At 37.7% G+C, this 27,774-nt stretch overlaps 1 protein-coding gene across 2 annotated transcripts in view; it reads left to right on the top strand.

The window, feature by feature from the left end:
• Positions 1–27,774, top strand: part of GPR158 (G protein-coupled receptor 158) — a 185,556-nt gene that overhangs the window by 5,550 nt on the left and 152,232 nt on the right. For both annotated transcript variants that reach the window (XM_077788579.2, XM_021533112.4), the window contains exon 2: positions 9,263–9,368. In XM_077788579.2, coding sequence (XP_077644705.2) covers positions 9,263–9,368 — 106 coding nt within the window. The remainder of the gene's footprint in view (positions 1–9,262; positions 9,369–27,774) is intronic.

Genomic DNA, 27,774 nt, shown 5'->3' with positions numbered 1-27,774 from the left:
AAATATGTCCACATTTTGGGTACTGGTCATTGGTCTTGCATGATTTCTCATTGTGGAGATCAGATTGTCTTCAGGATCCGAAGCATTGGCTTTTTTTCCCCCTCCCACCGTATTCCAGCAGGTTTTTGCAAATGCAGCATAGCATTTACTGTATTTTTTAATGTTTTTAGGGGGAATCCAATGGAATAATGTCTGTTTTGGCAGAAAGGTACTAAGTTAGCAAGCTGAATAAGTTTGGGGTGGTTTTGGTGTTTTTCTGTTGTTTGTTTTGGGTTTTATTTTTTTAAATTTTATTTTATTTTGAATGGAGTCTTGTTCTGGATCACTTACATGTAGCTTCATTCTGAATTTTGGCCAGAATTTGCTATATCTTAACATTTTCTGTCTTCCAGAGGTTTGTTCCTTTTCTCAGTTATTGGAAAGATATCCCTTGATTCAAAGATAATGTTTACTGCATAGTTAAATTGAGCTGTTTCTTCCCTAAAGGCAGTGTAATGTAGTGATTTCTACTGTACCATTAGGAATTACTTGGGCCACTCCAGTGTTAGACTATGATGGGACCGTTAGTTAAGGAAGCATTACTAAAGGCAGATTAAACTGTGGAAGTAGAAGTATTTATGACAAATAAGTAATTTATTAGGGATTATATATATATTCTAGGATTTATTATTCTGCTAAATATTTCACAGCTATTAAAATGCTTGGTAAAAACCCCAAACAAATGTAGACTTGAAAAAAAGAATTTTAAAAATGGGTATTTTTTTTTCTTTTAGACATGGTTTAATTTTTTTCTTTAATTCCTTTTTAGTTTCCCCCAATCTCTTTAGTCTGAATAGTGAGCTAAGAGAAAATTAATTTTAATTGTTGAAGGAGACTTACAAATTTTTTATGCCATTGTGATATGACATTAGTTGTATAATACAGAAGATATTTTAAAATTGAGATTGACATTTTTATAACATGTCCTGGGCCTTGATTGAAGGTGTGGGTGGATTTAGAACAGGTTTCAAAAATTAAAAGGAATAATTTATTTTCTAGACTTTCTGAAAGTCTTGGATTTGTGTTCCTGAAAAGAAGTTAAACCAAAGAAGCCTCTTATTATACTGTCCATTTGTGGAAACCCTCAGGATATTTTAAGTATTTTCTAGGCAATTAATCATGTCCCTGCCAGCATTTTTCATATGAGGTCATGGATAGGGATAGAAAACTGGATGTTGATGAAAGAAACATAGGAAAGGAACAATATGGATTTCTCTTTCAGAACCACGATTCAACTTTCTTCAATATTGGAGAAGCAGAAGTGCGTCTTTGAAGAAAGAAGTTAAATATGGCTGTGAGAGGATTGAAACACATACTTCATTCATGTCCACAATTACATAGCTGAGTTAAAAGAAATTTGTGGGGTTTTTTAGGTCAAACTTCCGTTTCCAACTCCTGTGTTTTTCACCCCCATTGCCCTTGGGCCAGAGTTCCAGCACAACAGGTTATCAAAGCTCTTTTGAAGGGAATAGACATGTGGCAGTCCTTACTATCTGAGATTCAGCTCCAGGACTGCCATCTATTCTATTTGAGATAGAAGTGTTCCTAAATGTAAGAAAAAAATTATTGCTGTGTTAGGTCAAATAAAAGGTTTCCATGGCCCTTGCTCCAAAAGCAGCTTCTGGCAGGTACTGAAGGAAAAAATGTCAAGTTCTTCTATCCTGGTTATGTCCAATTTACCAATGATCAGCAACAAAAAGAAATTGTCTTCTTTCAGACTTTATCTGAATGACTGGATAGTAAGTACATATTAAACTGGCCTTCATGATTCTTATCCATGTTTTAACACGTTTTTGTCTTCTGCTGTGTAGTTTAGCATTGTATTCCATAATATATTTATATATTCCATTATAGCCATCTACTGTGGGTTCCATAGTTTTCTAGTTTTAAACTCACTTCATGAATCTAAATTCATTGGGAGATCCCAGATTCTTGAATTAATGTTTTCCAAAATGTTTTATTGCATCTTTTCTGCATCAGCCAGGTTTAGTTGTGGGTTATATTAAACATTTTTATCCCTTGCAAACTTTGTCACTGGCCACTCATTTGTGAAGTCCAGCTTAACTTCCCTGCACATGAAAGCTGGTTTTTGCTTCATTCTTTCAAGACAGATGAAAATAATTCATTTTTATCAAAATGTCTCTGCTCTGAGCAATTTTTGTATCTTTGTTTTGTATTGTGTTAGAGATTCTACTTCAGCCTTCCACTTTCTGAGGTATTTGAAATGTTTTCAGTAAAGCCTATCCTTTTATCATGCAGTTTCTAAAAATATCTTGGTTTTGTCTTACGTTCTTGTAACTTGTATGTTCTTCCTTGCCCAGGTTTATGCCTTTCAATTTTTTTTTTTGAGGTTGGCTTCCACTTTTGAGTTTTAAAATGACCTTGTTATCTTTAAATAATTTTTCAGGGTCACAGGATTTAATATAGTTAGGCTGAGATCATCTATGCTGTGTAGGATTCTTCTATTTCAAAAGCCCTTTGTGTTCCTAATGTATTTTCTTATTTCGTGCTCTTTTCCTTGGGTCTCTTTTTTTCCATATGCCTATCTGACCCCATGGATGGTAATGGAAGCATTAAAAAAAAAAAAGTAACCTGAATTTGGCTCCAAGACCTCTTTTCATAGGGATAATCTAAGTGGTACTCTACCATCACCGACACCTGGCATTCCTATACAAGGGGATGCTTTGTGACAGAGTTAGGATGCTAGCAGCAACTTGAGCATCCTGAAGTGTAAAAACCCCAAAAAACTCCAAAGCATCCTCACTCTGAGTATCTGAGGAACCGTCTGACTAAACTGCAGGGGTATCCCCAGGGAGGCAGCATGCTGTAAATATGAAGGCAGATTTAAATTTGAAATAATTCTTCAGACAATAGAATTCAGCTTTAAGTATTCTGCACTTGTAATACTGTTTCAAATGGCCTAGAGAGACTCTCTTTGAAGATGAATCCTAATTGATGTGCCTACGCTGCTATACCTTACTCCTCAGTTAAGTTTATTTGTAGTGGAAGTTAGTTCCCCTATGAAAAGATTGAAAAGCAGCAGTCATGCTATGGCTGAGGAATTGGGGAAGTGTATATCCTAGGGGTAAGGAATTTGTAGCAACTCTGTAACCAGGCCAAAACTGTGTCTCATGTCCCAGTAGCTTTTTGTGAACCTGGCTGGCTATGTATGGTAACAACTTTAACACTGTCCAAGTGATGCAGAATCCTAAATCTTACCTTGCAAAAGCAAGCTGAAGCTGCTGTTTGTCAGTAAGACTTATGGCTGAAATTAATTTGTGAATTTGACACCAGGGTTATTTTTGGGTGCTCAGTTGATGGTACACGGGAGGAGCCTCAGGTGTCAGGTAGGATGCAGTATTTGAAGTTTAATATTCTTGAAAGCAGCAACCTCCAAAATGAGAATGGTCAAAAAAGGTATCTGCTCTGAAAACACTGACTATGCTAAATACAGTGTATATTTGTCTAGAGGAGTGGACATTTGCAGATTTCTGATGGCCATAGAGAGAGATTGTTTTTCTTATCTCCTTGTTTTCTGGCAAAGAGGACTTATGAAGGACAGCGTGGAGGGCTGAATGAATATGACAGCAAGAATCTAAGCAGCTGTTTAGATGTGGGGGATGATGCCCACTTCAGTGTGTGATAATCATCCCTTATATCTTAACTATGAGTGCTCACAATGATTACAGGCACAAAAGTAAGTGAACAAACTTAGAGGGCAAACAGCGTGTTTAGCTGAGCTGAGATGACCTCTGTGCCAAAAAAGCTTTTGAAGATCTAGAGCACAAAGATACTGTTTATCACCATTTAAATATTGGCAGGCTATTATTTTGTACAGTTCTGGCTTAAGCTGACTAGGAGAAAAAGAACATATTCCTCCTGATTTTTTTTTTTAATGATGTAACAGTAGAGGCAAAATAATATTCTGTAGATAGGTTTTACAACATGTTACAATGAAATATTATAACTACTGAAACTATCAAGATAGCTAGTAGTTTGGGAAAATAAGCTTAAATCAATTTCTGGCACAGATTTCAAGGCAAGCAGCATGCCAACAAACAGAACTGGAAATACAGACAGGCATTAAAGCCTCTTAAATCAAACCGCTGACCTGACAGAAAATCCTTGATGACATCATTCTTCAATGATTATCTTATATATAATTCAACTAATTCTTTCTTAACTGCGTGTTTAACATGGACATGCAATCCTTATATATCTCTTTTGTGTTGTAAGGACTGTAAAATTGTGTCAGGAAACAAATACCTATTGTTTCAAGGAGATTAACAAAATATGCTTACCTGCCAGATGGTCCACAATTACCAGTAATATTGTTGTTAACTTATGGCTGTGGCTTGTGTTCAGCCAGGCGGCATTGCCTGTGTGGATGAATGTGTTACGCTGACAAGCTGAGTCTACTCTTACACCCTTGATATTTGTCTTGATTGCTTACACCAAGATAGCAACACTGCAATTATTCCCAATTAGTTCGATAAATATAACACGGGGAGTTGGTCCATATACATTCTAGGAGGATGTGTTCTTTCATATGTTACATTTTCTGAATGCTGAATCAAAAATAACTGAAAGTGTGGGTGGCTAAACAGGCTGTGCCAGCTACTGTATTAATCACAGATGAATTTCAGAAATATATCATGTTAGTGTGCTCTGTGTAATAGCAGTGGGGTGCAAGTCTGAGATGGGGTTTTAAAATGGATCTCAAATGAACACAGTAGAAGTCTTGTACCATCATGATACCTTTGCCACATATATGCTCAAAGAAACTTTGCTTTTGACAGTGCTGTGTCCTCAGGTTGTTTCAGACCCTGGAGCTACTTCAGAACTGTGATGTTGCTATGAAACACATATTGCAGAGGTCTAGTGAAAAAAGAATAATATGCACCATGGGGGGAACCAGTTGAAATCCTATGGCAGCTTGTATCTGTCAGGAGAGATTGCTGTCCTGTTTCTGCACTGTCCTGTTTCTTCTTCTTGTAGCTTTTCACCCCAAAACTCACAAAGCTCTGAGAAAAGGGAAAACCAGAATAACTTAGCCATGTCAAAAATTCAGATTGTGCTACAGAAGAGCTGCAGATGGGAGAAAAATGTAGGTAAAAGAGTTTGTATTGAATTCATGAAGATTGGGTTTTCTGAAAGACAAGCATTCTTGTAAGAAAAGCTTTAGTACAAGAGAAGTAAGAGGAACATGAGTTTAGTTTGAAATGAAGGAATTTTGTAGTATTTCTGGAAGAATTATTATGAAAATATTTTTGAGTTTGGATGACTTAAATGTAATCCTGACATAATTTAAGCATAAATTGAAAATGCTGGTGGAAGTGGGGCCAGATAACCTGGGAAGAATGTGGAGACTCTGAGCTTGACTGATCATGAGTATCTTGTATCAGCAATAGTGTGCCCAGCAGGACCAAGGAAGTGATCATTGCCCTGTACTCATCACTGGTGAGGTTGTACCTCAAATCTCATGTTCAGTTTTGGACCCCTCACTTTAGGAAAGATATCAAAGGGTCTGGAGCAAGTTCCAGAGAAGGGCAGTGGAGCTGGTGAAGGGTTTGGAGCACAAATTCTGTGAGAAACAGCTGGGGGAGCTTAGTCCAGAGAACAGGAGGCTCAGGGGAGACTTTACTGCTCTCTACAACTGCCTGAAAGGAGGTTGGGGCGATGTGTGATTGGGAGTAGTCAGCATGGATTTCTGAGAGGGAAATGGCATTTAACTAACTCAGCAGCCTTCTGTGTGTAGATAGCTGGTGACCAATTGGAGGTCAGCCACTTTTGATATACTCCTGGTGGGCACCAGTTTGACGTGAATCACCAATGTGTGCTCATGGCAAAGAAAGCCAACAGCCTCCTGGTTGGTGAGAGGAAGTTTTGCCAGTGGGTTGAGGGAAGTGATCCTTCCTCTTCACCCAGCCTGGTGAGGCCCCATCAAGAGTGCTATGTCCACTTCTGGGCTCTTCAGCACAAGAGATAAGGATGTGCTGAAGCAAACCTAGTACAAGGCTACACAGATAATTAAAGGTTGGAGCTTCTGACTTGCAAGAAGGACCGAGTGAGCTGGTACTGTTCAGCCTGGAGTAGAAAAGGCTCCAGGGGCATTTTATGTGTAAGTACCCAGTGAAAAAGTGTAAAGGAGAGACAGACCTTTCTCAGCCTTATTCAATGAAAGGATGGAAAACTCAAGAGGCACAAAATTGAAATACAAGAAATTTCATTTAAATATCAGAGATCTTATTTCTGGACACTGAGTTTGGTCAGTCACTAGATTGGATTTCCCAGAGATGGTGAAGTCTCCATTATTGAAGGTATAAAAAACCTCCAACTTAAGAGACTGCTTTGCGCTGATTGGATTGATCACTTCCAATGATAGTTGCTGTATGAATCTGATTTTAACATCTATTTTTAACAAAGTAATTGTATTAAAGAGCTTTCAAAGGATGCAAGTTCTTTAATCAGTTCTGATGTGAGAAGTCCAGAAGTATATTCCTTTCTTTCCAGTACATGGCTCTGAGTGTTGGGATGCTCTCCTGTTATCTGATGCTTGTCCCATTGGAACATGTCATGAATTCTCCAAATTGTAGCACTTCTGGTACAAAGCCATACTCAAATGCCTTCTCAGTGTACTTAACCCTAATTTCTCTGGCTTGTGTGTGTTTTCTTTCTCACGAGTAACCTCGAGCTACGTTTTCTTTGGTAAATATTTAGATCCTTTTTTACTGGCACTCTGCTTCTACAGGGCTTGCTCATGATAACACACAGCAAACTCTTAAAGGTGTTTCTTCTCTTGGCAGTGATTAGTTTGTCCTTTATTTGAAATCTCCTCTTTGCAGAAATGTTTGAGGAGAGAAAGGTGAGTTTCCTCTCTTACTAGTTAAAAACAAAAGTATGAAAGGGAAAAACTTTCCACGTAAAGGGAAGAAAACCTCCTTCCATCAGGTGCTTCAGGTGAATGGGTTGCATTTCTATTAAAGTTGAATCATCACTGCTTTTCCTGCTGCATAAACTGATTTCTTTGGAGTAGTCAGGATGATGCTAATCTGATAGCTTTGCCAATGTGACTGGTATATAGCATGAATTAGGAGAACAAGGAGTAGTGTTGGTCTTGGTCCTGCTGCCTGCTTTGTGCCTGTATGCAGCCATGGAGATAGTACTCATTTGCAGAACAGGTCCTGTCCTAAGCCCACACACTAATATTTGTATTGGCTCATAAAGGTCCAGAAAATATTAGAAACCTACCTGGTGGGATCTACACATGACTGGATTTGTGATCTGTTATCTCTACTGCAATGGGCATCTGAATCAGGCACCTTCTTGCCAGGTTAAATTTGCAATCCACTGACATCAGCATTTTAAAGAGATAATCTGTGCAGTATGTCAGTTTTTCCTCTTGAGGTTATTGCTCAGCTGGAACATGGAGAAAACGTTCCTTGGGGTAGAAACATGGTTTGAGCAGTCCCTGGTGAAACTGCTGCTCAAAACAAGTGTACAAAGGCAAAAACTAAAAATATATCAGAATATTCCAGAGGTGTGGTGTGTGCCATTTTAATTTTAACTTGCTAGAACTGGCACTTAAATATTTCAAGTAATTTCTAAATGGGCTCAGCATTAGATTGTTTAGATTCTAGTCAGGAGACTGAGTGGGATTGAGTGCTCCTGTACTTCTCCTGTTTAACTTCTCACTGTCTGTTTTATGTAATTTTCTCATGCATTCTTCTGACCACTTATATGATGTAGTTGTGTTTTTTCATTTACTATATAGCATGAAGATGAATGTCCAAATTTAGCTCTTGCTGTGGACTCTTGCTGTACTGGGGTCGGATATGAGGGAACAGTATTGTCCTGATTTTGATCACGCTCACTCTTATGTTCTGATTTTGCTTGTACATATCCTCTCAAATATATGGCTCTGTAGCTATCTTGTTAGTATTATTGTGTTATGAGCATTAATTAAAAGAGGGAGCACACTTTGAGGTGAATGAGGTACTTCTGAGATAGAGGCTGGGCCATGCCCTTGTTAGTTCACAGCCTGAAAGAAGGGAAATGATGGTGTTTGTAGTTGGGGAAATGAAAACATCTGTCCCAAGTGTCTGGAATGATTGACTTGAAAGGAATGGTATTCTACATTCAAGAAATTAGCACAGAGCATTCATCCACTATGAATGAGTTTGTGTAGTGATTTATCAACTAGAAGTTGCATATTGACATTTTTGTCAAATCTGGACCACAGCAAAGCAGTCATAGATGACATACTGTGACAAAATGATCCTATAAATGTCCTAGGTCATTCTAAAGAATATGTAACTCTTTGAAGGCATTTTTTTTAAGCTATAGAACTATAGTCTTGTACCTTTTTTCTTCTAATGATTTTCAAGTTTTTTATACAATAGAGTGTTAGCTTTGAAACTGGCTTGTTAACTTTTCTTTCAAAAGAATTTTTGAGGTAAACTGTTGATGATGAAACCTAGAGACTTCTTGGTATAGGACTTAGACAATTCAGATGGTCCTCTGGGACATCTGTATGTAGGAGCCTTTTTTTTTTTTTTTGGCTTCACAGACTTCAGTGGTCTTCACAGACCTGTGCTGGCTTGTGCAGCTTTCTGATGTTGTATCAGGTTTTATTGCAGGGCAGGCTGGCAGAGGTGTGGAGAGAGGGCTTTGGATGCTTGCTGGAGGAGGATGTTGAACTGCAGAGAAGAGGCCTGAATGTCTCTGGAGGCTGGGTTGTCTCTGAGGAAAGTACAAAAAAAGGCTTTTTCCAGTTGTTTTGGCAAATGGGGTTCCATGGAGCAAAGGAGAGAAAGTAGTTTTTGCTGGATATAGGGTGAGGTGCACTGATACTTTGCATCAGAACTGGCTGGGAAGGTTGCCAGCAAAAAATAGTGCAGGTCTTTCACTGTATTTATTTTGGGTCTTTGCTGCACAGTAAAATGTGAAGGGCATTACATTGTTTGAACATACAACTTGTTCTTAACTGCTACCCTAGTCTTAATACGTAAGATTTACTGGGCTCTTGTCCGTAGTACATCTCAGTAAAATCTAAAAATGTTTCTGTGACCATGGCTCTGGAAGCACAAAACTTTTCTGGTTTTAGACATTTTATCAAATTCCATATTTAGAAGATGTAGTTCTGCTTTTCAGGCTACAGCATCATAGAAAAGCTTAACCTATTTCTGTAGTTGTGTTCAAGGCTGTTTCTCTCTGTTTTCAGAGGTGTTGTCAAAGTCGACATCAATCTGCAGAAGGTGGACATTGACCAGTGCTCAAACGAGGGATGGTTCTCAGGGACACACAGGTGTCATCTCAACAATTCTGAGGTATGTCTGTCCCTAGGGGACCTCACTTCAGTAACACTGAGCAGTGTTCTGTACTATAAATGTTATTTATTTTATAGATGTTGAGTGTGGTTTGTAAGGCTGAAGGAATCTTTGTGTGAGATATTATGGAATGCATGAGTTTCAGGAGTGTCTGCACTTCAGAATTATTGCTGTTAAAACAGAAGCAAAATTATTGTGACGAGATAACAGTTACAGGGAAAAAGATTACTAAAGAAATAATTTGAGGTTCTGCTTTGCAAGTCAAGTAATTATTTTGTGCTCAAAATCAAAATAGGATTTTAATGTTAGTGTCACTTTTGCTTGGACAACTTTGCAAAATGTAGTAGAAGTAGCTGAAATGCTAATGGTAATTATTCAGAAAAACATGGTCATTTGATAGAATGATACAGAATAACCAGCAGAATTGGATACTGTAATTCCTTCTTAGTAGGAATGCCAACATTTTGACAGAGCTGACTAAAATGTTTGTGCTCAGCTCCTTCCTGCTTCCCCTTTCTTCTGAAGGTCTGTGTCTGATTCCATCTGTCAGCAAATCATAGCTCATTCGGCTAGGCCTGTCATATGTATTCAATGAAACTTTTAAACAAAATACATTTTGATTTTTCTTTTAATTCTCTTGTATAAAGGTGATTACAAAGGCACCCATTTTTTTTTCTGTGAGAGTAGGTACCTTGTGCACTTCTGTACTTTTGGAAAGAATAATTAAAGTGTAGGGGAAATTGACATTTGTCTACCAGAAGTCAGACGATTGCCTAATTTTCTGTAAAATGCCAATTTATCAAAGCCAAGTCTAAATTTATAGAAAAACAGTTGGTTTTGATGAATTCGGCTGCTAACATTTTTGAGCAAGAAGAACTCAGAATTTTTGTAAACATCTTTTTTTTGTATTTTTCTTTGATTTTTTTAATGAAATAAACTTGAAATGCAAAATCAAGTCTTTGATAAAGACTGATTTAAGATAAAATATCTCTGCAAGTGAAAAAAAGTATTTCTCTGCCAAGTACTTTTTGACTTCAGAATTGAAGGGGATACTTTTTAAATAGCTCATGTTTCTTCCTATAAGAAAATATTGTTTGCTGTGTGATCTGGTAAACCTTGTTTTTTAATCCATTCTAGCTATCCCAGGTGTGATAATATACTTTGGCAAGTGCTCCTCCTAATGTCTTAAGAGCAAAATATGTTATCAGAAGGGTGGGATTGTAAACTGCATCTCTGTAACCAAGAATAAAAGGAAAAAAATCCAGTCCTAAGTCTCTTGTAGTTTAGCCCCAGTTGGCAGCTAAGTACCATGCAGTCATTCATTCATTTCCCCTGCCCCCACTGCCATGGGGAGGAGAACTGGGAGAAAAAAGACAATACTGGTGGGTTGAGGAGGAAAATTGGGGGAAAAAAGACAAAACTGGCGGGTTGGGAAAAGAACAGTTTAATAATGGAAATAAAGTACAATATGGTAATAATGATAATAAAATATACTATTACTAAAATGATGGGGGAAAAAAAGGAATGTTAAACCCAAGAACCAACCAGTGATGCACATGCCTGTCCTGTCCTCCAGCTGCAAGTGACCCTTCCTGCCCAACTCTTCCCAGCTTATATATTGGGCATGATGTTTCATAGTGTGGGATATCCCTTTGGCCAGCTCAGGTCAGCTGTCCTGGCTCTGCTTGCTTCTTGTGCACTTCCTCACTGGCAGAGTATGGGAGACTGGAAAGCCTTTGACTTAATGTAAGCATTGCTTAGCACACTGGTGCTTTGGCTGTTGCTATCAGCATTACCCTCACAGAGAATCCAGATCACAGCACTGTACCAGCTACTGAGCAGAAACTACCACAGCTGAACCCAGGAGAAGGTCCCATGGGCTGCTTTCCATACTTGTTTCATTGGAACCCACTGTGTGGAATAAGTGTAATTTACATAGCTGTGCAACAATATTTTCCATGCAGTTTTGCTTATAAATGTTAATGAAATCATATTCCTTGTGCTCTCTAGGAGAAGTTAAACAAATACCTGCTGATGATTCAATGCTCTGCCCCCATTTACAAAGTTGTCTCCAGTGGAGTAGGAAGAGAATGGAGATATGTGGATTTCCAGTTCTGCTCTACTTAGACCCTCCTTGCACACTTCAGTTTTGTTAGGTGACTTGAGTATTTACTGTAGCATAGCCTCTGTTCAGACTGTTTGATAAGCCTTTGCCATAGTGAATTTCTGATTTGGCTCTGTAAGTGTTTACTGCATAGCCCATACCTGGTGCACAGTCCACCAATACCATTAAACCAAAGGCATAAAGCTCAGTATTTCAGAATATTTAAAAATGTTGGAAATACAGCTCCCTTCTTCCCTAATGCTATAAAAATATACTGACTTTATGCAGGAATGAGAGGAAAAGACCAATGTTATGGATTAATCAAAATGCTTTTATAGTGGCTAAAATCCATTAGACACATGGCAGACAAAATCTACTTTCTGTGCTGTTCTGAAGTGTTTATTTTCTTAATAAAAATCAGTGGAAATGAGGGAGATGGAGGTGCATGGAGACATATGGTAAGCCAGTGGTCTGTATGTGCTAGACAGAAAAAAGGGAAGGTATGGATGGGATCCAACTTCTTCCAGAAAATAGAAATTGTTGTTGAAAGTACTGTATTGCCTTCACCTAGGTGGGCACAGCAGGTATTAGGAGATGATGCTAACTGTGGCATTGGAATTTGTCTTTGGAAGGTCATCAAGAACAACCTGCTTGTGATGGAATAGTTGTAGTGCTAGTCCTTGCTTGGAAAAAAATAGTGTCAGGTTGAGTGATTTAGGAATATTTTGCTCAAATATGCAAAATGCTAAGATGTACTAATCTTCCTTAAACTTCATCTGTCCTTAGATTTAGTTGTTCCTTATGATTGGTGGATCTTATACTTGCTTTATGTATGGTGCCCTTGAGTACAAAAAACAGAAACAAGCACTAAGAACTTTGGACTCCCCATTTCTAAATTGACTACCTAAATTCCTAATATATGGTGGATTTTTTTTTCTTGATTTTTTCTCTTTTGTGGACAGTACACATACATGCCTGATTTTGTAGCAATCTAGATGAACAAGAGTGACCTCCTCTAACCACAGGGTAACTGGACATGGCTCAACTTAGCAGGAAGTTAGGTGATACTTAACACAGGAAAGCCACATTGCAGCCATGGCTAAAGTCTATTTCAGTTGTTACGTTTTTCTCCTTTCTTTTAATAACTGGATCAGCCAAAAAGAGGCTGATGGCCAAGTGTTATTTTTGTGAGAGAGCTACATTCTGCTTCCTGCCTTCTACCTTGACTCCCAAATAGGAAACAGCTTCCCCAAAAGCTATTGGGCAAGATATTTGGATTCTCTGGGGCTGCAACAAATATGACAGGTAATAGCTACAGAGTTAGAAATAATTAAGTTGGGTAGATCATAAAATCATGCAGACAAGTCTGAAAATAACAAACAGAAAAAGTGTAGTTACCCAATAACAACTGCAAAGTGATTTCATTGTATAGGCAGTACTGTACAATGCACAGTCAAGGCTGGTTATGGGAGTAAGAAAACATGCACTTTTACCCTGTTTGAAACCCTTGAAGACTTTCACTATATTGGATTTCTTCTCCATAAACACTGACAGCAGCTGCTGGCACTCTAGTAACAACTTTAGAGTCCTTGTGGAGCCACCAGCAATATTATCAGGGCTCAGGAGCATCTGAAGAAATCAGCTGGTGTGGCCCCTTGAGCTTGGCCAGATCCTTCCAGCCAGCAGCGCCAGTCTGTGAGCAGTGGCAGCAGACTCCACAATGTTCCCCTGGCCTTAATGAGCCTTCCAACAGCTTGCAGTGTGAGGCAGGCTCAGCTGACATCCCTTTGGGTTTTAACAGTATTCCACAAATGACAGCATGCAAAAATATCTAGAGGAAATGAGGGAAGCAGAGTAAACAAGAAAGCTGCATTGCTGTCTGCATAAACAGTGGCTGTATATCTGTGTTTGTAGAAGGATGCATAGGCTTATTGTGTGTTTATTGTGCACAAACACAAAACCAATTTAAAAAGGAAAACAAATTAGCAGTGCAGCCAAAATATTTTTTTCATTGTTTAGCAAAACTTTTGGGTCCATTTTTGGGTTACAAGCAGCTGAACAAGGGGAAGGCAGGGGCTGGTTAAAAATAGAATTGTAATGGGGACTGAATTGGGAGGAGGGCTGGGGGAACCCACTGCTTTCCACATTTTTCAAGCAAATGCTTTTCAGTGCCCTTGTCAGACTGGGAAAAGGCTATTAATGTGCACAGTCCGTGGGAGGGGAACTCTGGCAAGAGATTAGCATCTGAAGTCATAACCCACTGGGTCATACTCAGTGTCATTGATTTTGCTTATTATTTGCATGTATTTTCTGTCCTATCCTTTAGGAAAAGTGCAGTCAGAATAAGAAGAATTTGAAATCAAAGCTGTTTGGTGATTCAGTCTGAGTGAATGGGTTTGTGGACTATAGTTAGCTTCTAATTTGGAAATAATAATTATTCTTGCTACAGATTGCATTCAAAAAAGGATAGGAGCAGTGCCCAACCAGAGCAGAGAGCATGTCAGGATATATTTTGTCTTAAAACAACATCATTGGTGGTATAAAAAAAATACTAAATGCTGTATCAAATCCTGGGCTGAAGGAGGAATTTAAGGCAGAAAGGGCAGTGACTAATTTCAGTATGCAGGTATAAGAAAACATAGCCAGCACTTCTTGGATTCAGAAACAGACAGGTGTATGTATCTGTTCTTTCCAACAGCTTAGGGTATTTGAAGAGCATGCAGTAGACACAAAAAACCATTTTGGATGCTATTTTAAAAATAACGTTTTCATCATCTGTGTTCATAGGAAAAGTCCCCTTATGACAGTAAACCAGATCTAATCTGGCACTCCCCCAGACATTGTTACATAAAATAAGGTGGAGGTTTGTTAGAATTCTCAGTGATAAACAAGGTGCTATGAAAACCAGCTTTCAGTTTAAGGAAAAGGCAGGTTGCTTAGTTACACCATCTTTACTTTAAAGACAAAAAATTTAAATGAGTCTGTGTTTTGCAGGAGCTAATCTTGGTTATCAATGTTTTCTTCAAAGAAGAAAACCTTTGCAAATATTCCTTTCATCCTAGTTAGCAGTCTTAACTTGAGCATTTAAATTCATCTGGGTCAGTTCTATTTGGGGGAAGGAAAAACAGGAGCAGAGTTAAAACATGAAAAGAGGTAGATGGTTGGCTGAATGATGTTGTCTGTCAAATTAAAATAGCCAGGAGATTTTTGGCTTATCTTGCATATGACAGGTGATGTAGCATTACATCTGTTTCCAGTTCTTTCAGATCTATGACTGCAAGTTTTGGATCTTTCTCTGCTGAACAGAGATGTTCAGATGATCCTATCGGGCATTGCTGATTAGTTGTACTGGTGCTTTTTCCTGTTTTGTTTGGGAAGGGAAGAGGTGAGGCCCAGAAGTTCAGTTGGCTAGTGGAACGTGAACAAAATATACCTGGTGGGAGCAAAGGGGAAGTTGCAGAGAGGGGGATGGGTTCAGGGAAGAGCTCTTCCCAGGAGAGAGATTGAAAAACTGTGGCTGGGGCAAGAGAAGGAGGATCAGGGTGTATTGGGAGGCACAAAAACCCTTGCAACAGGGAGCCTGGGGACTGTAGCCAGGTTTCACCATTCTCATGGCAGACTGGCTGTGAATTGCCTTTCCCAGAGTGAAATGGCAGAAGGTGTAGCAAACCCAGGCATAAACAGAATACAGCTTCATTCAGAGTTCTCATTTGCTATCGCTATGTTCAGGAGCCTGTACAATGTCTGAAAAATGCCTCTAGTAGCATTAAGCACAATTAAGAGACACACATTTCGATGAATACACAGCAATTTGATTTCAAAGCATCTGGTCCATTCTGTGAGAGATTTGACATGCTTATTTTGTGAGGTGATACAAAGACTATTATCCCCATTTTACAGCTGGGCCACAGACAAAATTATTATCTCTAAACTGACAGACTAGAATTGAAGAGTGATCTCCAGGTGTGTGAATTACCTTCTCCAGAGTTTGATTTCTGCAGAGAGGTGTGCCAAGATGTAAGCTGAGAGTCCCCATGTGCTCCATCCAGGGCTCAGGCTGGGTCATTTCAGAATGAGGTTTTGAAATCATGGGTTTTTGAACCCCATGCATCACAGCATGTTCCCACACCATGCTCTAGATACTTCCAGCAAGACTTAAGCAGCCTGATGTACTTTGGAAACCTGTGTCTGATGAGCTTCAGAGTTTTCTTAGTGATCTTGACTTGTGGCAGAATTTTGGTCAAAAATTAAGTCGCCCAAACTCCTCTTAGATAAACACACTGTTGTCTTTGAAAAGGACACAGCTTCCTATGAACTGTGCAGACTCTGTTCTTGAGTTAACTATCAGTTTACTCAGTAATATACTGCAGAGGGGTTTTTTCATAGTTAAAATAGGAAAATTCTGCTCATATGTACTTACTGCAGTGAATTTTTTTCTTTTGAAAAAAACTGGGTTTTTTCAAGACTTAGACAAGTTTTTTTCTATTGGTTAACTGTTTCTTATCTTACTTTAAAAAAATCTTTTATCAACTGTAGCAACTGTTTTTCCTGTTTTTTTCATACTTCATCATACATACACAAGAATCAAGTTTAATTTAGCCTAGAGAAGAAAAGTCATTCATTTTTCTATAACAAATTAAAATTAGCTTGAAAACATATTAAAGTTCTCATGAAGAAAAGCTGGGGACAATAGCAACTGAATCTTTGTATTCAAAACAATGTACTGAATCACAGTAATAATCTTAATGAAAAAAACTAATTTAGCTTTATTTTTAAGCACAATTTTATAACACTAGACATTCAAATACAGTCATTTTTTGTTGGTGACTTCTGTTAGGAGGTAAATGCTTTTTTGCAAATGAAAAATGACTGCTTTTGGTTTATCTATGCTTTTGTTTAAATCTCAGTAATTTGTATGACTTTTTCTTCTGGTTTTCATTTGCCAGTACTGCAAACTGATGGCTATCAAAGACTGATCTCCTGGAAATTTCTTAGTCTTTACTAACCTACTTAGAATTATCTTTTGTGTTTCTTTAATACTTTCTTGCGCATTGCTGTTTGAGATAATGAATATACTAAGCATTAGTACTAATATGGGAGTGCAGAGCATTTGACTTTTGATCTTCAAATTTTTGAGTATTACTGCCTTTTTGTGTTTTGACTATTTTGTAAGCTGAGTTTCATCCTACTGCATTTCTTTATTGTTCATCTATAAAGACTTTATTCTTTTTCTGTCACTGAAAAAGTAGTGAAAGGAAATACACTTTTTCCCAACATCCTATGTATATAAAATTCCTAAGATATACAAGGTATTTGTTGTCTTTGATTATCCCTTAACTTATAAAAGACGGTGAGGGAATGTAGATATTGTTTAGAGACTGATCAGACAATATTTGTTATACTGTACTGTTTTCTTCTTGCTACAGGATCAGAATCCCTCTGAAGTTAATTTGGTCTCCAGATATACCATGGCTTTTCTCAAGGCAACTGGTTTTCATTTACTTGCATGAAATAGGTAGTAGGATTTTCTTACTGAGCTCTACTCTTTTTGTCAGAATGTCATAGCTACTTTTTTTTCACCATCAATTCCATCTAAACATTTTAATTTTCCTCTTTCAAATATGGTTGGCTAGGGGAAAATGTATTCATGAAGAGGTATAACTGTGCATTCTAATTTAAGCAGTGTACCCCATATCGTTCACTTTAATCAGTTATAGTCCTACAGTTACATTTAGAAATAAAACTACTTCAATCGGCTTGACCTGAGAAACAAATGGAACTTTCTCTATTGCTAATAAACTGAAATATTTGCAACCCTCAAATATTTGTGTATGTTTTTATATTAATGTGTGTTTACAGCGGACCTGTGTAGGTGTGCACACGTATGAACATCATATAAATGTGTGTGTCTGAACATCTATATGTATGACTGCTTGGAGCTGTAAGTTACTTGGGCCTTGGCACAGAGGCACTCTACCAGAGCAGCTTTGTGCTGAGATGTTACAGAGGCTGGGGGAGACACTGCTCCTTGTTTTGCACCCCAGCACAGGCTGCAGGGCTGAGCAGCTGGGAAGCAGCTTTGTGCAAAAGGTTCACGGGGTCCTGGTGGGCACCACGTTGGCCATGAGCCAGCAGGGTGCTCTTGCTGCCAACAGCCCCTGGGGCTGTGTTAGGCAGAGCTTTACCGCTGGTGGAGGCTTCCTCTGCAGGGCTGTGTCCCCTCCTGGGCTCCTCAGTTCCAGAGACATGGATGCTCTGCAGGGAGCTTGGCCAAGGGCCACCACAGCCATCAGGTGTTTGGAGCACTGTTGGATGAGGAGAGGCGGAATGAGCTGGGACTGTACAGCATGGAGAAGAGAAGGTTTTGGGGATTTTCTCTACATAAAGGAGTGACAGACTCCTCTCAGGGGTAGACAGTGACAAGGCAAGAGGTAGAACATCAAACTGAAGCAGTAAAAACCCCTTTTTTTTGATTGCACTGTGAGGGTAGTCAGGCACCAGAGCAGGCTTCTGAGCTACCTTCCAGGCTCAGCTGCTGTGATTCTGCGATCAGCTGCTCTTTCATCCTTTGTATGATTCATTTTTCCTGTCTATGTCAAGAAAACGTGGCCTTCTTTCTGAGCTTTGCATTTCCACTCTGCTTTATTTATATTTGTGAAAAGACTGTCTTCCATTGCCATCTGCTTTTGCTCATCACTTTTTTCTTTTAAACTTCTGATAACTATGTGAAGATGTGCATGTAATTTTTTGAGAAATCATTTGCTTTAGACCATTCTTCTATAACAAGATCAAGATTTTTTTCTTCTACTACAATAGAAGAAATGGAATCAATATATCCAGATTATTATTTTTTTTTCTAGATAATAGCTGTAAGCATCTCAGCTTACTTTCAAAACTTCTCTGAAAGTTGATTTAGTAGAGATAACATTAAGTTTTGAATTATGCTGGCTTGCTACTTGTGCAAAGTTTGAAATATTTTTATCCCTTCATATATATTATCTAAGTATCTAATGGTTAAATCTTTGAGTGGAAGGAAGATTTAAAATATAGATTTGGCGGTGCATTTAATTGGACAACAAATGCTGCATTATAAATTGGGAGTTTTCCAAATATGCTATAAGGTATAGAATACTGTCCTAGAGTTAACAGGATTGCTAGGGCTGTTTAGTAAATTGATATAGGTTCTTTTGAAATTAAGACATTCTGATACTTGTTTTTGTCCTGAAATGCAGTGAAGCAACACCAGCAGTGCATTTTCCTGAATTAACATTTTAATTAATAAGTGTAATTTTGAAATATGAAAACAAGTATTTCAGGTAGCTTCTCTTGGAAATTGTATAACTTGAAAGACTGGTAAAACTTGATTAAAAATGTGCATTTCTTGTGGGGAGAAAATGAAAAAAAGATGCTTGGAGAGGGTCCTGCTGTGGGATAATGGCAGATGACTTTGTGATACATATTGAGCATTTCTAAAAACCAATCTACCAGTCAAAGCCCCCCCAGATGCATGTTGTTTTTTTCTTCTTAAAAAGTTTAGAAACTTTTAATACAATTTGTCCAGTTTCATCACTAATCATATTTATTATATGCTGTTGGATATTCATGGTGTTATTTTAGCTCAGCCAAAGCATCTCCCTTCTAAGAAAGGAAGTCAAAGAAAACAGCACTCCAGAACTTGTAAACTTTTACCAGCCATGATAAGACATCATTACCTTCCAATATATAGAGCACATGGCGAAAACTGTTTTTAAGCATGTGAGAGCAAATATTTGCTCTGTAGAGCTTAAACTCCATAATTCATGTTGTTCCGCTGCCCTTCAAAGTAAATACACTGGCTGAAGGAGGCATTTCTTGGTTGCTTAGTTATACAGAATTTTTATATGGATAACTAACATATGCTTGCTTGAAATAAATGTCTAAATAAAATGCTGCTGTCATCCTCATATGAAAGTTTGGGAATATTTTTGTAAAAAATGGTGAGACTGATTTTTTCCTTTTTCTTGGTAGTAGAATGAATTTTAATTCTTAAGTTTGGGTTTTTCCATAATAATGATTGCTTTCTAAGGGACCACTTTATTGCTACATAGGCTGTGAATAAAAAGCAATTCTCATGAAGTATTACTCAGTAAGCTACTTAAGGAAGAAATATTTTTGCATATTTAATGCACATTTCAGTTATGTTTCATTTCCACAGGTGATTGAGTGTTGCTTTTAATTTTACATAAGTGGATTACTCTGCTTTCTAACATTGTTTTTTTTTTTTTAAATGGTACAGTCATTTTTGTTACAAGTGTAACCTAAAAATATTTTCTTCAGTGATTACATGGTGGTATGAAGAGACATTTTGCATCTTTGTCATGCTGCAGCAAATTTAAATGTTTCACCTATTTGTGTATCTTTGTTGTAACTTTGCTAAATGGTGAAAATGTTGAAATACTTGTAATAATTGAGATGAGAATAAGTGAGAAGTCCTTACTTCTCACTGAATTTTCCATAAGCTTTACATTAATTCTGTTTGAATTTGTGTGTAACACAAGAAACGATTGCCATGGGTCACAGATGTGGGAAAGAAAAGGAAGTTGGTGTGGGAGGGAGGCACCATGAGCATCCCTGGTGCCACAGAAACTGTCTCTATGAACTGGGACCACAACCTTCAAAGTCCAATCCAGGAAAGAGTGATGAAGAAGAGGCGGGCTTGAAAAGCATGAATTCTATACAACAGCTGTACACTTACCTTTCTAGTAAGAGTTACATGAACGAATAACATTATTATTAAAAGGAAAGAATACCTCACTTGTCCATTGTAAGCATCAAGCATTTGACTGTGCTCTTCCTTCACTTCATTTTTTTTCTCCAAATATATAAACACTGATACAAAGAACAGTTCTAGTGTTTTCTGAGTTTTTTTCCCCCTATTATTTCTTGCCTTGGTTAAGTCCCAAATAATTTTGGGTTGCAAGTGTGAGTATGTTTGCAATTATCCATTCAGATCATCCATAGCTGTATGACTTTATAGCAGTAGCTTTACATTAGGAATTAGTCTTTCAGTCTGTAGCATGCAGACAGTTTTCACTAATATAGTTTGAATCCTTGTTGATGCTGAAGAGCAGAGGCAGTAATCTGTGATTTTGGCAGAGAGGAGAGGAGCTGCTGACCTGTTGTGTTGTCCCTCAGAACTCCAGCTGTGCTTTGTTCTCTGACCAGCATTTTTGAGTGCATCCTCTGTAGAGAGACATTTTAGGTCCTGGAGGGAGAATGAAGGCAGGTGGGATATGTTCTTCCCTCTTGCAGCAAAGGCTAATCAGCTCACTGTTCAGGGGATCATTCTCTCTATCACCTTTCCAAGTTCTATTGATATTTATGTTCAGTTTAACCATCAGTATAAGCAACATGCTCTTAATAAATACAGTTCTGTGGATATGACCCGAATTGTTAAGATCAGTCTGGTTTCTGGAAGACCTTTATTCTGACTTCTGGAGTACCTTTGTGCATGTTAAAAGGAGTCTTTTTCTGCTTCCTTTTTAAAAAAATGTTACCAATAATTATTTTTGTCTTTTGATAGTATCACATTTGGGACAATCAGACCCTTTTCTCTTTACTTTCTCCCCCTGTCAAATACCACACCACATTTTTTTAATAAAAAAACAACCCTGAACAACTGTATAATTTTTTTCTTGAGTCTGCAGTCTTATTTTAAATTGCAGACTTCACTTATCTTAGCTCTGCTACCTGTGTGCAACTCTGCCTCAAATCTGGTCTTGCTTTTCTCCTCTCTAGGTTGACTACCCACTGAAAGGCTTTGGAGTTGCAGCTTTTCTAAGATTATTTATTTTGCCCTGATGGTTCTGAGTGCAAATATGTGGTGATGCTGGGGATATTTGCATTGTTAACTGGGAAAATCAAGTACAAATATGGCCCAACTTCTCTCTCTGGTGTTTAAATGCAGACCAGATACCTTCCTGGAAAACTCTTATTATCCATTCCCATGCCACTGGAAGCCAGACAGAGATATTTCATTTGAATTCATGTGGTCTATTATTTTAGGTGGTCATAACTGTATCATCTAGCATTTGCTTTTGTCTTAAAATATACAATGAAGTCTCAGAAATGATGAATCATTTAATCATAGGTATCTCTGGCACCCTGTGCTTCTCCTGGGGAGCTCCACTGGACTGGTCGCATCTCTTCCTGGAAATAGTCTGTAAGAAGAAAAATAACCACTAGATTTTGGATGCCTGCCTGGGACTGGCAGTTTGGGTTTTACAGAGGAAATGCTACAGACACAAATTGAGTGCATCTTCTTCAGGATAGATAAAAGAAACATCCCAGCTTTTTAAAAGCAGCTTGTACAGTTTGCTCATTCACCTCAAATCACCGTGGCCATCTGTGAGGAAGTAGTTTTGGGTCAGAACAGTGAGCATTGGACTAAATTTTCTTTTATGCTATTTTTCTCTACTTGTAGGAGGTAGGTTCTGCCTTAAACTACTATTAGCACTGATACTGTGAGAGTTGACTCAAGAAACTGTGCTCTGAGTGACAGAAAAACGTTATGTATTGGAATGTTGCTGAGTTGTCAAAACACCTAAAGATATTTAAATTGTTTAAAAAGTGACTGCCAAGTACAACCTCATTTTTAAATTACCGTCCTTCTACAATAATTAAGTTAATGGCATGCCTTTCAGGGACAGAGGCTGACAGGGTAGTTCAACTACTGTTAGCTGTATTCATAAATATTTTCATTGAAGTCACAAGAAAGAGCAGTTACTTTCCAAGCTTCCTATCCCTTTTTCTTCAGCTTGAGTACAGTATACTTGGTTACCTTTTCTAGTCTGATTTACAATTGCTTTTAGGAGCACTTACTTTCGTGACAATAAACATGTCTGTAATGTAAAACCCATCACACTCTTTCCCAGTAAAAGTGGGCATTTTAGGCAAGAGTTCTTATTTTTCTTTCCACAACTTCATAGAACTAGAGCAACTCTGGCAGATTACAAAAATACATCCTCATTATCATTTCTCTTGAAGAAACAGTGCCAGGGCCCTCCCTGTGAAGATTAGATGGTGCCTCAACATTCAGGACCATTAGAACTGGTATCTTTCTCATTCTGACAGAGAAACAATTCTTTGGGAGAAAGAGGAATAGATAAAAAACACTATTTTTTGAGTGCTGAAAAAAAAATACTCATTTTTGAATGCATATTGAAAGGACCCATGCCCAGTTTGTCAATGCATCCAAGCAAATTTTGACAGAGAAGCCATGTACTATTGCTTTGTACAACACAGCTCAGCATCTTCTAGGTGACAATGAGAAGATGGTCTCTTAAGGAAAAAAAAAAAACCCTAGAATTCAAAATTTATGATAGTATATAAAAGGTGCTTTCATATATAAGAAGTAATGAGGAAAAGAGATTAGCTAGAAAAAAAATTAGCATGATGAAAGATAAATGACAGGAGCCTGTTACTTCTAGATGTAATTATTTGAGAGAGCATATAGTGATGATATTAACTAAATAAATCAGATGGGGGAAGAAAAGCCATTTTATTAAGTTTTAAATATGTAAACTGAGAAAAATGCAGTCCTATTAATGTAATTGATTTTATTAAACAAGTGAACCATTTTTATTTAGTGGAGCACTCTGTCGAAAGTTACTACACGCAGGTTAGAACTAACTTACATTTTAGACTCTAAATTTAGACTTGTATATAAAACTCTATCAGGCAGTATTTTTTTATTGGTAAGTCCCTGGGTTTAACATTAATTTTAGATTAGCTAGAATGAAAGTAATGCTGAAATTGTCCTGTAATGCGACTTTTTTTTACCCAATATAGTTCTGTCATTATAGGAGACAAGGATTCCTCAGCAATTTTCAGATAAAGCAGAAAAAGAAGTTGTTCCCATTTGCAATGATGATTTGGACCTGTAAAATTAGTTTGTCCACATATGATCTTGGGATTTTCAACTCTACCATGTGTCTGCACCTTAAAATCCTACATGAAAGTTGCTATAACAGTCTGGGAAGGCCAGGCGGCCCTGCTCAGCTGCAGGACCAAACCTTCTGAGTTCTGGTGTACTGAATTTAAGCACTATTTGTGGCTCAGAAATTTAGCAATTGATAATTTATGTTTTGGGATGAAGTGAGGGGAAAAATATGCTATGGTTGAAGAGTTAGGTCTTGGTTTACCTCTTTGTCACTCATCTTTGGCTGTAATTTCTTATGACAGCGGAGTAGTTTCAGTTGAGAAGCAGGAAATTCCTTCCCTACTGCAGAATGTCCTAGCAGAAAATTAGCCAGAGGAACCACAGAGGAAGTGTCTTTTGGTTTTGGTGAATGTCATCCTTTCTAGTTTAAAATATTAAAAAAGGAAAAAAAAAGAAAAAATATGGGCAATACCATGTGTACCTGCACAGGTAAAGTCAACAGAAGCTGGTCTGGTCAGGTGTTTAACTTTTCCTCATTGGAGGGTGTAGCCCTTGACTTCAGTTTAGAACTGAACTGTTCACTACAAAACTTTGCTGTTCAAATGATTGAACATTATCAAATAGCCTTTGAATTCATAAAGTAGTGACAAAGACATTTCAGAGCATTTAGAAGTTTCCAGAGCTTTCTAAAATGCTTATTTGGAGAGAAATTTCTGTATTGAAAGTTCACAAAAGTATGTGTTGTTTATGGGTAAAAAGGCCATAAACCTGTTAAAATAACCCCTCTGAAATACCTTTGTTCTTCTTTCCCCTGTGCACATTTTCTCTGCTATCTGAGCACAAATGGACACTTGTATGCCAACTTCCTGCCTGAGTGCTTGAGCTTCACTCACTCAATCAGGCAGAGGTGCCCAGTGATTGGTATCTTCCCTGGGGGTAAAATCACTTGTGCTATTTTACAGCCATACCTATAACACCTGGAAGTTCATCAGTATTCTATAGCATCCTGTGGCCTTTCAAAGGACAGGAGATTCTGAGGACTTTCTTGGAAGAAGGTGGGAAAACCATTATGTTTTGGTTTCGCTCAGCCTGAGAAGTCAAAGTAGATCAAATAACTCCATTATGCAAGCAAGTAATGGATGCATTATTTATCTCTGTTGCTCCCATTTCATGCATTTTGTATATGATCTATTTCCTTCCATTTAATGAAGAAGATAAAACCCTCATGGTCCTGCACTAAGTAACTCTTTTTCTCTTCTTTTTTTCCCCCTTTTTTTATTTTTGCAGTGTTCTTGCCAGTGCTGTGTGGTAAGAATGTCAAATCAGGGTCAGGGTCAGTTTACCCAAAGTGAAAAGGCTGGACCTACTTTTAATTCGTAATTCCAGCAGTGGATTTGTTTTACTGTTACAGTCAGTAATGGATACATAATTATATGTCCGGATGGAATGTGAAGCACTTGATTTGAGAATTAGGCATTCTAAGAAAGAACCCAACTAAATTTCTTTGTGGCAATGAACATATCTTGCAGCTTGTTTCACGCTTCACTCTTACCTTGATGGGAGGAATGATAGAATACTTTAAGATAAATACTGCTAAGCTGATAAAGGGTTATATTTTCCCCTTGCTTACACAAGGTTTACTTAAATGTGACTACACAGATTCCAAGGAACTGCTTCTGAGTTAGGCTGTGAATTCATCACCAAGTCTTGTTTCTGGGCTGTTTCAACCTGAGGCATTGCTCTAGCAACTGGCATGTGTAAGGTGTTTAGTTCCCTCAAAAGTTTCAAAACACAACTCAGAGAATTTTAAAATCATTGCTTCTTTCCTTTCTTGCTGTTTTGTATTTGTGCCTACCACCTAATATCTGTGTTCATTTTTTCAGATTTTTTACACTCTAACTCTTACCCATTCAAACTCAAGATTTCAAAATTAGTCTGTGCTCTGTCTTCTTTATATGAGAAAAAATCCGGTTTATGTTTTTCCAACCATATTAGTGTATTGTATAGATACCAAGGATTGAGTTCAAAAATAATAATTAAATTTGTCTATCCAGCTGAAACTAAATTACTTTGTCTTTAAGGAACTTGAAGAACATTTTTCTCTGAGGTTGTGTGTGTGTGTTATGTTAAAATTAGGGAGAAATATTTCCTGAACTTTCTTTATATCCAGGTCTATTGCAGGACCAAACTTAAGAATAATTTGAACAATTCAGTATTGTTTAACACTGAGCATAAACTGCTTAACAATTTCCAGTCCAGTGTTTTAATGTTCTAGGTGTTGTTTTGGACTTGCTTTTCCCAAGTATTTTTATGCTCTTTGCCTACAGTATTTGTCAATTAATTACTAGGTAGCAATATCAGTGAAGAAAGGTAAGCAAACTAATATGTACATGTGGTCTGTGAAGAGGCCACCAGGGCTTACCCTGTATGCTGACTGTACCAAGATGGGACTTTTATTTATGAACCATTACTATAATTAAATTCATTTTTTTTTCTTTTTAAGTTTGTGTATTCCCACCAGAAAATGAGAAAAGGAGGTCAGAAACCATGAATACAAATGCACAAACTGTTTTTGGAAGCAGAGCTCAGCTCTTATGGACTTTGAAAGTTCAGTTCCTTTGTGACAGGTGCTGAGTAGTCTAAATATTCTTTTTCTATGAGTGTAGTGAAAAGTAAGGAATTGCTTTTCTTTGGGATTTAATTATATTTATCTGTGTTGTCTTTAGGCTGTAGGATAGTAAGACCTTAATAACCTTATTTTAAAAAATCTCACCATGTTAGGAAGGTTAAAAGCCTTAAAAGCCTTGTTTCAGTATAACAGTGTAAACAACAATGAGAACCAGCAATAAAGGAGCCAACAATGAGGTTGGCTTTCATCCTCAAATGAAGACTGACCTTGAAACTTTTCTCAGATTGATTCAAGGTCCTAGGTCAGACCTCTCCTGCCCACAGAAGTTGTGGACATCCCATCCCTGGAAATGTTCAAGGCCAGGTTGAATGAGGCTCTGAGAAACCTGATCTAGTGAAAGGTGTCCCTGCCTATGACAGCAGGGATGGAACAAGATGATCATTCAGATTTCTTCTAGCCCAAAGCCATTCTATGATTCCATGATCAGGAACACATTAGGAACAGGATAGAAGGACTTAAATGGTATTGAAATGCCATCTTAATTTTCAGCACAAGCTTAAGTGCATTCCTGATACAAAGTCTGGCTTGGGAGTGACTGAAGAAATGAGTTCAGCACACTGTAAAACTCCTCTTCAATAAGAGACGTATATAAGAAGCATCTCTTTGGATTTATAGGCTACCCATCTTTGTAGTAATTTTTTTATATGGCTCCAGGAGGAGGCTTGTAATACTGGCAAGGTTTTGTTTGATAGGAAAAGATATTTTCACACTTCAGTAAGGATAAAAGTGACAAAAGTTTGTCCATAAGACAACTTTCATCTGCCTAGACCAGTTAGCAGTGGTAGCAAAGAAAGAAAGGTAGCACAGAATTTGGGGCATTTACACCAATTCACACAGTTCTTCATGCTGCCTGGTTATGTATAGGCAGTTGAATTGTTCCTGGTCATGCTGAAGATAAGATTTCCTGAGTGTTGCATAAATGTATACAGGACACCATATCTTGTAAGTAATGTCCAACCAGTATGAACAATATCAAGAGAAAAATAAACTGAGGAAAATACCACAATGGACTGCATAGCCTTGTCTGTGGTAATCAAATGGATTTGTCAGCATTTGTCTCAGTAATTGAACACTAAGTGATTTAATTATGTTTGACAGACACAAAGCAAGTCATTTTTATTTGAAGACTGATAAAGGCATAAAAAGAATGCTGAGAGTGCTTATATATATAATCTAGGGTTTGTTTCATGTTGGGGACAATAAATCAGGTTTGAGGAACTCAGACATGGGTTGAGCCCTGCAGCTCTCAATTGTTATCAACTGAGAATCTTTTCAGTCTTTTTTCTCTGGCAAAAATGATATCTTCCCTACTGAGTAAAAGTTGCATATTTTTGACTTGTCAGCATTGTCACAGTAGTAGAATTGATTATTAGTTTTAATAGACCAGAAAGAAATACTTCTTTTCTTACTGATGTAGAACCACTGTCTCTACAATTGCTTGGTAGAAATATGGAAAATATGAAATATGGGAAGCTTTTTATGTACTCAGAATGATGTGTAAATTGTATCACAGCTTTGTTGCTAGAAGCATGATGAATACAAATGTAATGAAACACAGAGTAATTTCCATTGCATTTTCTGAGAGAGATGCTTATTGCCCTTCTCTATGTTAGTTACACCTCAATTCACAGGTTAATGGGTATAGCAAGGTGATATTAGAAAAAAGTGCTGTTAACATAAGAGTTGCAGAATC

The sequence above is a fragment of the Lonchura striata genome, chromosome 2 (genome assembly GCF_050655825.1).
Source record: "Lonchura striata isolate lonStrDom1 chromosome 2, ASM5065582v1, whole genome shotgun sequence".
NCBI classification, from domain to species: domain Eukaryota; kingdom Metazoa; phylum Chordata; class Aves; order Passeriformes; family Estrildidae; genus Lonchura; species Lonchura striata.
Note: the sequence above shows the minus strand (reverse complement) of the source record. Positions and strands in the feature narration are given on the sequence as shown.